General features: G+C 37.7%; 1 protein-coding gene across 1 annotated transcript in view; it reads left to right on the top strand.

Annotated features, from left to right (window-relative positions):
- CHUK (component of inhibitor of nuclear factor kappa B kinase complex) overlaps positions 1 to 13,772 on the top strand; it is a 52,215-nt gene that overhangs the window by 13,276 nt on the left and 25,167 nt on the right. Inside the window, exons 5-13 of the mRNA XM_053692155.1 lie at positions 512 to 600; positions 1,747 to 1,836; positions 3,311 to 3,435; positions 5,957 to 6,064; positions 6,350 to 6,485; positions 7,960 to 8,154; positions 8,581 to 8,683; positions 9,494 to 9,617; positions 9,705 to 9,856. Coding sequence (XP_053548130.1) covers positions 512 to 600; positions 1,747 to 1,836; positions 3,311 to 3,435; positions 5,957 to 6,064; positions 6,350 to 6,485; positions 7,960 to 8,154; positions 8,581 to 8,683; positions 9,494 to 9,617; positions 9,705 to 9,856 — 1,122 coding nt within the window. The remainder of the gene's footprint in view (positions 1 to 511; positions 601 to 1,746; positions 1,837 to 3,310; positions 3,436 to 5,956; positions 6,065 to 6,349; positions 6,486 to 7,959; positions 8,155 to 8,580; positions 8,684 to 9,493; positions 9,618 to 9,704; positions 9,857 to 13,772) is intronic.

The raw sequence follows: 13,772 nt of genomic DNA on the forward strand, positions 1-13,772 counted from the left end.
ATTTAATTTGCTTCCTTCTCTTGTTATCCTTTGCTGAAAGGTCTATCTAGGAAAGCTTAGGAGAAGCAAAGAACCTAGGTTCTAGCTGCTGATCGGTGGCTGCATGAATATACTGATTGTCATTTGCTCACTCATGTGTTCAGTTAGAAACCAGTACTGCATTGCTGCTCCTTCAACAAATGATACCAAAAGAAGGAAGTAAATTTGATAATAGTAGTTAACTGGAAGGTTGTTTAAAATTAAATGTTCTATCGAAATCATGAAAGAAAATATTTGGGTTTCATGTCCCTTTAAATAAAATAAAGACCTGACTGTTGCAATTCACACTTGTTCTTCTGTGTGTAAGAACATTTTGCTCATGTCTTTCTCTGACTGTGTTTTCTGTTTATCTATTTCTATGTTAATGTACTAGATATTTTGTGATCAAATGTAAGTTTATTGCTATTTCTGGGGCATGCAATCAATGCATTAGGGATAATCAGTAACGTCTTATGATGTACTCCTCTTATAGGTGCTGGGATACAATATCTACACGAAAATCGTATCATTCACAGGGACCTAAAGCCAGAGAATATAGTTTTACAAGAATGTAATGGGAAGGTAAGTGCTGATGTCGATGCATTGAATATGAAACTGGTGATATCCCACATTTAATAAATAAATAGTTATTATAACGTTTCTATGTTTGTGAATACTAGATCAAATTCACTTAGGTTATCCCCAGCTTGCACCTCTCGCGTCATTATAGTAAAATCTAGCTTTCCAAATAGATGAGAGGCTACACTGCAATCCATTGTTAAGAAAAGCGCAAGTGCTGTCACTCTGAAAATTATCAGTAAGTAAACAAATAATGTTACTAAACAGATAGCAGTGCAGTAGTATAGAAACTGTACGGTCATACCTTGATGAGATTGCAGGTTTCTGTAAATACAGTGAGAAAGCATAGGGCCATTTCACACTGTACTTCAAGGACCAGTAAATACAGTGCAGTTGCATAATAATAGATGCAAAAAAAAAAAGACAATATAATAGCACTTTTTCTAATTTTCAGCAACAGATTTATTTTCTGACAAATTTCCCTGTTCCAATATCATGTGACAGCCATCAGTGAATCTCAGACTGATATGCGTGTACACTGTGAATTCTTCCACATAGTCAGTAGTAGCTGGTGCTTTTTTATTAAAGTGCATGCTCTGTACAAATCATGACAACTTACTTTTAACTTTACTGTTCTTTTAAGTGTATGGTGAGCGATGCTTCCTATTTTGTTTTCTGTTTTTATACTTAAAGGGATACTGAACCCAAATTGTTTCTTTCATGATTCAGTTAGAGCTTGCAATTTTAAGCAACTTTCTAATTTACTCCTATTATCAAATTTTCTTCGTTCTCTTGCTATCTTTATTTGAAAAAGAAGGCATCTATGCTAAGGAGCCAGCCAATTTTTGGTTCATAACGCTGGTCAGCACTTGTTTATTGGTGGGTGAATTTATCCAACCAGCAAGAACAACCCAGGTTGTTCACCAAAAATGGGCCGGCTTCTAAACTTACATTCTTGCTTTTTAAATAAAGATACCAAGAGAATGAAGAACATTTGATAATAGGAGTAAATTAGAAAGTTGCTTTAAATTGCATGCTCTATCTGAATCACAAAAGAAAAAATTTGGGTTCAGCGTCCCTTTAAGCAAATAACTAAACATTATAAAGTAACTGATTGTAACTGTTGACTGTGCTTTGTTTCCTCTGTAGACAGTCCACAAAATTATTGACTTAGGATATGCTAAAGATCTGGATCAGGGGAGCCTTTGTACTTCATTTGTAGGGACCCTACAGTATCTGGTATGTTAATATATAGACTGCTGATTTCCTTATCCTATTTTTCTTTTCTAATCCTTTTTTTGATACTTGCAGTGAGTGCTTAAAAAAATAAATTTTACTTTTATTTTTCATCTGTTACTGACAATCTTTTCACCTTCAAAAGGTTAGTGAGACCAGAAACAACAGCTGGTCACTCTTATCCATTCACTTGGGGGGAGAAAAGTACTACTGGCCAGAAGCACTATGTAGGAAGTATGGTTTAAATTGTGTTTACTTAAAGTACTGGTTTTCAAACCTGTCCTGAGGCCTCCCCAACAGTCCAGGTTTTCTGGATTACCTTGGATGAGAGCAGGAGAAACAACCATGTTTATTAATCGGCTGATTATTTCACCTGTGCTCCAGTTCAGATAATCTCAAAATGTGGCCTGTTAGGGAGGCCTGGGGACAGATTTGAAAACCAGTGACTTAAAGTTATGGTAAACTCTCTGCTTTATAAAAACAGATCCGGAATGTTAGCAATATTTTAGATGGAGTTTAATTCATCAGTTGTACCTCATGTTCCGCCGCCCACAAATTAAATTTTTCTGTGAGCTAACTGTCTGCATTCTTCTCCAATCAGCGCTCTCCCCTTATGGCAATTTTGTTGTAGCTAGAGCTCTGATTGGAGAACTATGCAGACCGTTGGCTCACAGAAAAATTGACTTTTGAAGTGGGCGGCGGAGGCTGAGGTATTTCAATTTCTTGTTTATATTAACCCTTTCGTGTCGGGGTTAACAACTGTTCCGATGTAAGCAAATTGAAATTTCGCGATCGTGCACGTGATCATGAGATTTCAATGATGGGATTGCGTCAGGGTGGCTTCCCTATAATGCTAGGCACACCCTCCAGACCGCAATCCCATCAGGAAAGCACCAGTGGCTTCAGGAAAGCCAAGCGGTTAGAACTTTGTATTCCGTCCATCGGCGCTAAAGCCCAGCAAAATTCTTACGGAATACAAAGTTCTAACGGCGTTAAAAAGTAAGTTATTTAAAATATTTTTAATATTCCGGATCTGTTTTTATAAAGGGGAGCTAACATCACTTTTTAAACAAATTTCTTTTAATTATGCCAGGTGTTATCTTTTAAACTTGAGAATATAGAATGGAAATTCATGCTAAACCAGTTATTTTCATGGCAAAGCATCTCCCCTGCATAGCAAATTAGTATGGAGGTGCCTTTACTGACCTCATTTTTCTAGCATGTAAGTCATTATTATTATTTTTTTACCTCCCGTTACAGAGATCATGAATGACTTGGAATGATTTATTCTTTGTTTTTTATTTCTAATATTTTTATGTTTTTTCTAATGAAGCTATTTTCTGTTCCAAAATCCCTATACCACCCTTTTATTTTCTTTAGCATTATTTGGAGTGTGGGTGGGAATTCTGTATCAACATTATTTTTTTTTTTTTTTACTGTAACTCTGTATATCTTTCCTGTCTTGTTTTATCCCAAGGCCCCAGAACTCTTTGAGAATAAGCCATATACCGTGACTGTGGATTACTGGAGTTTGGGCACAATGGTTTTTGAGTGCATTGCAGGCTTCAGGCCTTTTCTTCACAACATGCAACCGTTTACCTGGTGAGAAATCTATGTTCTTGTTTGATGATCTGAGAAAAGCTTCATTTGTATTTTTTTTGTTTTCAAAGAAAGCTTGTAATGTTTGTGTGTAATAAATTGTCTTTGAAATGATTAAAGCCATTTTTTTGAAAAGGCATACAAAATAATTTTTATAGGCAAAGTGTCACTTTTGTATTGTTTTGCAGTCCAGGGACAAACATTTTGAGTATGTGCATCTTGTTTACTTTTCTGTGGTCAATTATATATATTATATTATATATATATATATATTATATTATATAAATTCCTATGCTGAGAAAGCAATTAATGTGCAGCATGTTGAAGGGTCAGGGTTCTAAATTCCACAGAATGAATTCCAGCTTCACTGGAAGAGTGGAAAAACTTCAAAGGAATAGCAAGCAAGAAACAGTTACAATTAATATTTTAAAGCATATAACTAAAAAGGAGAGCACATACTTTCTCCTATGCAGCATATGATGTAGTATACTGTTGTGCTATTACTACACCAAACACCTTTAATACTTTTATTGGAAATTTATTTACTTTTTAAACCCACCAACAGCAGATTTTGAAGTTTAAAACTTACATTCAATAATAAGTGAATTGTTTTTATCTCTTACTTTTGTCTTTGCATTTTTATTATTGCAGACTCCTGACACATCTTTGCTTTAAAGGGCCATAAAAATTGAAAAGTTACATGTTCTATTCTGTTAGAGCAAGTAATTTTATGACTATCAACCGTGCGCTACGGTGTGTTTAACCCCCCCCCCTGCACAAATAGGTTTAAACACACAATAGAGCAGGGCTGATAGTTGTAGTTCATTCTCTCTCTCTCTCTCTCTCTGTCTCTCTCTCTCTCTGTCTCTCTCTTTCTGTGTGTGTGTCTCTCTCTGTCTCTCTCTCTCTCTCTGTCTCTCTCTCTCTCTGTCTCTCTCTCTCTCTCTGTCTCTGTGTCTCTCTCTCTTTGTCTCTCTCTTTGTCTCTCTCTTTGTGTCTCTCCATCTCTTTGTCTCTCTTGCTCTCTGTCTCGCTCTCTTTGTCTCTCTTGCTCTCTGTCTCGCTCTCTTTGTCTCTCTTGCTCTCTGTCTCGCTCTCTGTCTCTCTTTGTCTCTCTTTGTCTCTCTTTGTGTGTCTCTCTCTCGCTCTCTTTGTATGTGTGTGTCTCTCTCTCTTTGTGTGTGTGTGTGTGTGTGTCTCTCTCTCTTTGTGTCTCTCTCTCTTTGTGTCTCTCTCTCTTTGTGTGTCTCTCTCTTTGTGTGTGTGTGTCTCTCTCTCTCTCTCTCTCTCTCTCTCTCTCTCTCTCTCTCTCTCTCTCTCTCTCTCTCTCTCTCTCTCTCTCTCTGTATCTCTCTCTCTTTGTGTCTCTCTCTCTGTCTCTCATTATTGTCTCTCTTTTTATCTCTTTGCGCCTCTCTTTGTGTCTCTCTCTCTCTCTCTCTCTCTCTCTCTCTCTCTCTCTCTCTCTCTCTCTCTCTCTCTCTCTCTCTTTGTCTCTGTCTCTCTGTCTCTTTGTCTCTCTCTCTTTTTGTGTCTCTCTCTCTCTCTCTCTCTTTGTCTTTGTCTCTCTCTTTGTCTCTCTCCATCTCTTTGTCTCTCTTGCTCTCTGTCTCGCTCTCTTTGTCTCTCTTGCTCTCTGTCTTGCTCTCTGTCTCTCTATCTCTCTTTGTCGGTCTCTCTGTGTCTCTCTCTTTGTGTGTCTCTCTCTCACTCTCTTTGTGTGTGTGTGTGTCTCTCTCTTTTTGTTTCTCTCTCTTTGTGTGTGTCTCTCTCTCTCTCTCTTTGTATCTCTCTCTCTCTCTCTCTCTTTGTCTATTTCTCTCTCTGTCTCTCTCTCTTTTTGTCTCTCTCTTTTTCTCTCTTTGCGCCTCTCTTTCTCTCTCTCTCTCTCTCTCTCTCTCTCTCTCTCTTTGTGTGTGTGTGTGTCTCTCTCTCTCTTTGTGTGTGTGTCTCTCTCTCTCTCTCTGTGTGTGTGTGTGTCTCTCTCTCTTTCTCTCTCTTTGTGTGTCTCTCTCTCTTTGTGTGTGTGTCTCTCTCTCTCTCTGTGTGTGTGTGTGTCTCTCTCTCTCTCTCTCTCTCTCTCTCTCTTTGTGTGTGTGTCTCTCTCTCTCTCTCTCTCTCTCTCTCTCTCTCTCTCTCTCTCTCTCTCTTTGTGTCTCTCTCTCTCTCTTTGTCTCTCTCTCTCTTTGTCTCTCTCTCTCTTTGTCTCTCTCTCTCTTTGTCTCTCTCTCTCTTTGTCTCTCTCTCTCTTTGTCTCTCTCTCTTTGTTTGTTTCTCTCTCTCTTTTTGTTTGTTTCTCTCTCTTTGTCTCCCTCCTCTCTTTCTCTCTCCAAACAATATAAGACAATAATACAAATATTATTTGCATGGCCAAAAAAGCCTAGTTCTTGGTTTATCTATAGAATCTAGCCTCTCCTACCAGTATTGCACTTACTTTGTCGTACTGACCTGTCTTCTAGTATTAAGAGGGTTTCCTCACACCATTTATTTTACTTCATGTATCCATGTTCACCTTGTTTCACAGGCATGAGAAAATCAAGAAGAAGGATTCCAAACATATCTTTGCCTATGAAGAGCTGTCTGGAGATATTGTTTTTAGCACGCACATTCCACAGCCCAACAACTTGCGCAGGTATTCAAGAGGCCACTTGAGTATCCGTTATCAGACATTCGCTTTAATCCATATACACATAATATATGCAAGCTAGGCTTTAATGCTTTTTAAAAAGAAAGGAATGGGTCCAAAATATTATGGCTTTTCTAGGTTGTGATGTTTAAATCTTCTAAGTATATTAATATTTTTTCATAATTTTTTAAATATATAAACACTGATATCCCCTTGTTGCCATTATAAACTCAAGCGCACTGTTAGGTCTTATATATTTTTTTTGTTGTTAAATGCCTTAATTTGTTTCAGTATCATCAATGAGCAATTAGAAACTTGGTTGCAATTGGTTTTAAACTGGGATCCTCAGCAACGAGGAGGAGGGATTGATTCCTACACTAATCGGCCAAATTGTTTTGTTTTGATGGATGAAATCCTAAATATGAAGGTAAGATGCTGTGTCACCTTTTCCGATTGATGCAACATAAAAAGTTAAAGGGACAGTCAAGTCCAAAAAAGCATTTCATGTTTCAGATACGGCATGTCATTTTAAACAACTTTCCAATTTACTCTTATCACCAATTTTGCTTTGTTCTATTGGTATTCTTAGTTGAAAGCTAAACCTAGGAAGGCTCATATGATAATTTCTAAGCCCTTGAAGGCCGCCTCTTATCACATGCTTTTTTATTTGCTTTTTACAACAGGGGAGAGTTAGTTCATGTAAACTATATAGATAATATTGTGATCACGCCCGTGGATTGTGGCAGACACTGCGCTAATTGGCTAAAATGAAAGTCAATAGATAATAAATAAAATGTCATGTGATCAGGGGGCTGTCAGAAGATGCTTAGATACAAGTTAATCAAAGAGGTAAAAAGTGTATTAATATAATAGTACTGGTTATGCAAAACTGGGGAATGGGTAATAAAGGGATTATCTATCTTTTAAAACAACAAACATTCTGGTGTTGACTGTCCCTTTTAATGCTGCTGTAGTAAATAATTATTACTTAACTGGCAGAGACGGGTTTCGGTAATGTATCATCATCATAGGTCTCTGGTGTAATTTTAGGAAGGGAAGCAGAATATAATCTTCCCATTCTCTTTTATACTAAGCTAGACACTTAAAAGACCATTAAACCCAATTGTCTTTTATGATTCAGATAAAGCACATATTTTTAAACAACTTTAAATTTTTACTTATATTATTAATTTTGCTTAATTTTCTTGGTGCCCTTTTTTATTGAATGAGCAGCAATGCACTACTGGGAGCTAGCTAAACACATTGCTAAGCCACATGACGAGCATTTATGTGCAGCCACTAATCAACAGCTAGTTTCCAGCTCATGAGCCTACCTAGATATGCTTTTCAACATCGGATAGCAAGAGAATAAAGCAAATTAGATAAAATGAGTAAATTGAAAAGTTGTTTAAAATGTTATGCTCTATATGAGTCATAATATGCTCTCTTAATCACTGCATAGTTCAAAGCATTAAATAACAGATTTCAAAAAGTTGAGCAGCACCATCCAGATTCCTTGAAATGTAGCTTTATTCACAGAGATTAAAAAAAGGCTCACAAATAAAGTACATAAGCAGTGTTTCTGGAAAACGTACCTTATGTATTTGTGAGCCTGTTTTATCTATGTGAATAAATCTACATTTCAAGGAATTTGGATGCTCTGCTCAACTTTTTGATATCTAGTATTTTAAAGGATCAAGGTTCTTGATCTTTCTCCGGCCTCTCTAGGGATGAAAACACTGTTGTCAGAGTTAAATTGCTAGAAAAGTGAGTAAAATAATAACGAAACTTCATAACAATCTTTTGGATGCTACACATAGTTGATCATTTTATGGGGAACTTCATTTTGAGATTAATGTCCCTTTTAAGTGGCTGTTCTGACACTATCTTTCTCCACACAGATCGTGCACATTCTGAACATGTCATCAGCGAAGATCTTGTCCTTCCCTTTGCAACATGATGAAAGTCTGCTCTCCCTCCAGTGTCGAATAGAAGCTCAGACTGGAATCCGCAACTGCAACCAAGAACTGCTACTTGAAATGGGATTGTCTCTTGATCCCCGAAAACCTGCCTCTCAGTGTGTCATTGAGGGCGTGGTAAGACCCTTATTACATCATCAAAACTATAGAATATGAGTTTGATTATACAATGCACATATCCTCCAATGCATAATAGCTGTCTTCATAAGTAAATTACAGTTTCTAAATACAGGTGCACAAATTCATTGACTAATGTGTAAGAGTAGTGGCATTTCAAAACGTATGATTACATAGGTGAGTATAGGCCAATGTATGCAGTTAGTGAATGTTCAAAATCATTTTGCCTGCTGCGTTTCCTATTTAGTGAGTCTAAGCTGAGTGTGTCACATGGATGTAGAATAAAATACATTTTATACATTTCTGTGCAGGTTACCAGCTAAATTTAATTTAAAAACAGAATTAATATTAAAGATGCTACCAAACCGAATGGTCATTTATTTGTTCAGATAAAGTCTAATTATTGTAATTGTGTTTTCTGCACAGAGAGGATGGGACAGCTACATGGTCTATTTATTTGATAAAAGCAAAACTGTTTATGATGGTCCATTTGAGCCACGAAGCCTATCAGAATGTCTCAATTACATTGGTAAGTGTTTTGAGCACGGATGGAAACCTAAACATCACACTTGCTGTTAAAGGGACAGTCTACTCCAAAATGGTTATTTTTAAAAGATATAAATAGCATCTTTACTACCATTACCTAGCTTTGCACAGCCAACATTGTTATATTAAAGTGTCAGTAAACCTTAAAAATAATGTTAGATAATTCTGCACATAGTGCAGAATTATATAACATATTAGCCAAACTTTATAAAACCTAATGTACCCTTTTAATTTTTTTTTTAAAAAAACGCTGTTTTACAGACCCGCTCTCTGTACTCTGCTGAGCGGGTCTGTTATATTCACACAGCGCATCGGGCCAGCTGTATAGTCACAGCCCGGCCCGACCGCGCCATAAGACTAAGTGCAGCTCGCTCCTGCTGCCTGTTTCTAAGTACCTGGAGGCCGCATTTATCTTGGGGTGTTTTTATGGCTTTTCACAGCAAGACAGTGTTAGTTTGTGTGCAATATAGATAACATTGTGCTCACTCCTGTGGAGTTATTTATGAGTCCTTTTATGTTTTCATCCAACAAGTCCTTGTGTTATATGCCTTTTGTTTTAATATGCTGCAAGGACTACTGTATGTAGATATCCATTACAGCAGGGGTTGCAAAATCTGTTTAGAATTTAGGAGCCTGGCATACAGTGGTATTTGTATATAGATATCTGGAAAATAACCCAAAAATGTAGGAGCTACGGGTAAAAAACTAGGAGCCAATGGCTCCTTGGCTCCTGGGTTTGTCGAGCCCTGCTTTATGGCATTACTTATACTTTGTAACTTTCTCTTTCTTGCAGTACAGGACAGCAGAATCCAGCTTCCCATTCCTCAGCTGCGCAAGGTATGGGCAGAGGCTGTCCATTATGTGTCTGGTCTAAAGGAAGACTATAGTCGTCTCTTCCAGGGTCAGAGAGCTGCTATGTAAGTAAGCCGCTTCCATTCAGTTTTACTCTTGTTTGCTCCATTAATAGATCTTTTCATTTAACTGTTCCCGACTTTCTACTTCAGGCTGAGCCTTTTACGCTACAATACCAACCTCACAAAGGTGAAGAACACTATGGTATCTGCTTCTCAGCAGCTCGAAGCAAAGTTGCAATTCTTCAAAAAGAGCATTGAGATAGACCTGGAACGTTACAGTGACCAAATGGCCTACGGAATCTGTGAGTGATGTTTAGAACAGTAGCAAGATTTGGTTGTGACTAGATGATTAGCTGATTCAACAAAATCTATGCATGACTTTTTGTAAGTTACAGGAATTGTAATATGAATACATTCTGTGGTTTTGACTGTATCTTTGTTGAAAGAAAGATGGATTGAAGTAATGTTGTTTACATAGAAGCAGTAGGGTATATGAAGGTGACATCTGCTTTGACTGATATACATTAAAGGGACAGTATACTATAAAATTGTTTTTTCCTTAATGTGTTTCCAATTACTTTTTTTAACCAGCTGCAGAGTATAAAATGTATGAGATTTGCTTTTTTAAGGCTTATTTGTGTATATGAATTAGCTGGTTTTGTATTTTGAAGCCACAACCTAATAAAATGGGTTGAGCTTGTAGGTATAATCAGATATTATTACTTTATCACATTGTGTACATATACATGTTTCTTTATCTTATATCTGTCCGTAAACCAATCACCAATACTTGGAGAGAACAATGGAAAATTAACATTTTATTACCTTATCTCTTCTATAACCCACTGGGAGTGTAATTTCTTCTACTGGCTGTGTTAACACAGCTTGGCCTTGAGGCCAAAAACTTTCAGGATGGGTGGGGATACCACAGGCTAAATAAACTATTTCAAATGCCAATATAAGGGTAATGGAAAAACTTGTAAACAATTTTATACACTCCAGCAGGTAAAGTTAATAATTGGGAACAAATTAAAGGGGAGAATTTGTTTGAGTAAACTGTCCCTTTAAGCTTGTTTGTTATTTGTTTTTTTGTGTGAAATAGTAGTACATGTGATATTAAAATAATTCTTATGCCAGCCCGTCCATTAGGCAAACCTAGAAGTGGGGAAACCAGAAGTGGACTCCTAGACCAATGTGCTTTGAGGGATATGGCTGCACCTCACTGACGAGGCTTAAAGGGGACCGAAACGATTGTCTGGGGTTGCCATTTCTCTAGTTCAGAGGAGAATTGCCTGGTATTTCGGGCTGGACTGACCTTGTTAGGCGGGATCAGACTGATATACTTCTTCTCTGTGAAAAGAACTATCTGGCTAAAAGAATGTTCTCCCAGGTGGTAACCAGGCCATAGAACAAGTCACTGAGCTTTTGTTCTTTCCTGGCAGATTGCTTCTCTTTTCTATGTATTTAAAAACTTAGAAGGTCACCTAGGGGTGCGTTCCAACCTAGGGGCTTTTGGCTTCTGCTAACAGGAAGTAAATCAAATGCACAGATGTATAGACCTTGCATGATTAATTTTGGCTTACGTACACTTTAAAGAGACATGAAACCCAAATATTTTCTTTCATTATTTAGGTAGAACATACAATTTTAAACAACTTTCCAATTTACTTTTATTATCAAATTTGCTTAATTATCTTATTTATCCTTTGTTGGAGGAGCTGCAATGCACTACTGGTTTCTAAAACACATGGGTGAGCCAATGACAATCGGTATATATATATGCAACCACTAATCGGCAGCTAGAACCTAGGATCTTTGGAATAACAAGAGAAGGAAGCAAATTAAATAATAGACGTATATTGAAAGTTGTTTAAAATTGCATGCTCTTTCTAAATCATGAAAGAAAACATTTGCGTTTTATGTCCCCTTAAGTTGTAAATATATTTTACATATATTACTGTCCCGCTCAAGATATGGTCCAATTTGGTCATGGGCCGTGCGCAGGGGTAGTTTGCGCAGGTGTCATGGTGCTTATTTCCTTGCCTTTGCCTTCACAGATGTTTTCTTGGAAAGGAAGGAAAGTTAATATTTGGAGGGAAATAATTATGTAAACCAGATGTTCACCAATTGTCCTTTGTATTGTTATGATCCCTATTGGCTATTTATTTCAGTATAGTAAATAGAATATTTGTTATTTTTTTCTGTACTGATGAATTTGGTGACTATGGGAAAAGGGGGCAGATGAGGAGTAATAGAGAGCAATAAAAGCATGTTTATTTATGATAGTGTTCTATGTCGTATTTGTGCACTGTATTGTTATCACATCATACAATAAGTCCTAACATATAGCAAGCAGATACAGTACATGTTATAGATGAATTGATAGACAGATGAATGTGTCGGAATAGGTGAGCTGGTCTGTAGACAGATCGATAGATAGAAAGGCACATGGCATAGAATACAATTTAGGCACAAATTTTACATCTCACCTTGGGTACATGAAAAGCTTGTTCTAGTCCTGGGATTATGGCACTTGACTTTTCTTTCAATGTCCTAGTTTTCTATTATCATGAGTAACAGTTTAATTTTAGATGTACATGTAGTAGTGTATAGAGTTTTAAATACTTTTTTATTTTTTGAAATAGATAAATGAACATAAGAGCTTCAAGAGCATATATGTAAATAATAAAGATACATAATGCGGCACTTGTAAAACATTACAAAGTATGGAATAGTTACATATAAGAAAAGCATAATAGAAAATGCTGGGTGTCAAGGTCCATTGTCTGTTAATCTCCCAAACTTTCCCGCCACCTCTCAGGGTTAGAGTGTTAGAGGTCAAAATCCACAAGGAGACAGACATTGTTTTAGTAGTCCAAAAAGATCAGCATTTTCCTGTGTAATATAAAGGTTATGTCATAGCTGTTCACCTCAGAATCACAAAATAACCATTGGATATTGGAAATCAAATATATTAATCAACCATACTGAGATTATATCAAGTTGTTAAACAGGAAAAAAGAAAAGAAAAGAGAAAAAAAAAAAAAAAAAAAAAGGGGGGGGGGGAGTGGGGTATGTGGGAGGAAGGTTTTGGGGAAGAGGGCAGGGGGGAAAGGGGTTCATTCGAGGGAAGGGAATAGGAGCCTGGATGGACAAAGTTGGTCATGTAGTTTTAGAAAAGACCAGGGGTAGGGAGCCATGAGTCTCCCGCACTTTTGGTAGTGAGAGTCATTTCGGGCCGTACGCCCAGATCTTGACCTGGAGGTCCACTGACCCATGAATGTGGGAAACATAGGATTCCATTTTCTTGATAAAATGTAAGATGTCAGTCACTTGCTCCCAGGAGGGTGGAACGCGCTGTAGCCACATACGGGCCACAGCTAATTTAACGGCTAGGAATAGGTAAATACAGAACAATTTTGCGGCAGGGGTAGCTGCCTAGGCAAAATGTGAAAGAGACAGATACTTGGTGATATGGATAACTTAATACCCTCTGAAGAACAAAACTGGATTGCCTCTTGCCACAACGGCTGGATATGTGGGCAAGACCACCAGATATGATGGGGGGGTTCCCAAATCCTCACATCCCCTCCAGCACTTAGGTGAGTGAATAGACGAGATTTTAAAAAGGCGGACTGGAGTCATGTGCCACTGTAGAACAACCTTGAGGAACAACTCATACAAAGTTGTACAATGTATAGCTTTTTTGGTGAGTTGGACTGCAACTCGCCATTGTTGTGGTTCGTGCGTAACCGCTAAGGAGGATTCCTATCGTCGGATTGGGGGGGATTTGTGGAAGACTGGGGGATTCATGAGTACAAGATATGAAATAGATAGTAGTCGAGCAGGGGGGGACGAGGAGTCCCATCTTACCTCCCAGCTAGTTTTGGTTCTCGGAGGGCCTTTATCAAAGCCCCATGAGATGATGAGGCTGCGTAGTCTCCAGAACTCAAAATGCAAGAGGAGGGATGGATTATACTTCCGAATAAAATCATGAAAAGTGAGCAGTTTATCTCCTACATAGAGGTCTGCTATTTTGGTTAGATTCAAAGCAAGCCATAAATTAGGATGAGAATCCGGCAGTGCTAGCAACAACCCTCTCAATGAGTGTGATGGCGAAGGGTGAGGTGCTATAGATGGAAGGTTGCGGATCTTGTCCCAAAATTTCAAATTTGATTTTACAATAGAGTTAGTCAAAAGGGTAGAAGGCCTGGAATG

The sequence above is a fragment of the Bombina bombina genome, chromosome 9 (assembly GCF_027579735.1).
Source record: "Bombina bombina isolate aBomBom1 chromosome 9, aBomBom1.pri, whole genome shotgun sequence".
Taxonomy (NCBI): domain Eukaryota; kingdom Metazoa; phylum Chordata; class Amphibia; order Anura; family Bombinatoridae; genus Bombina; species Bombina bombina.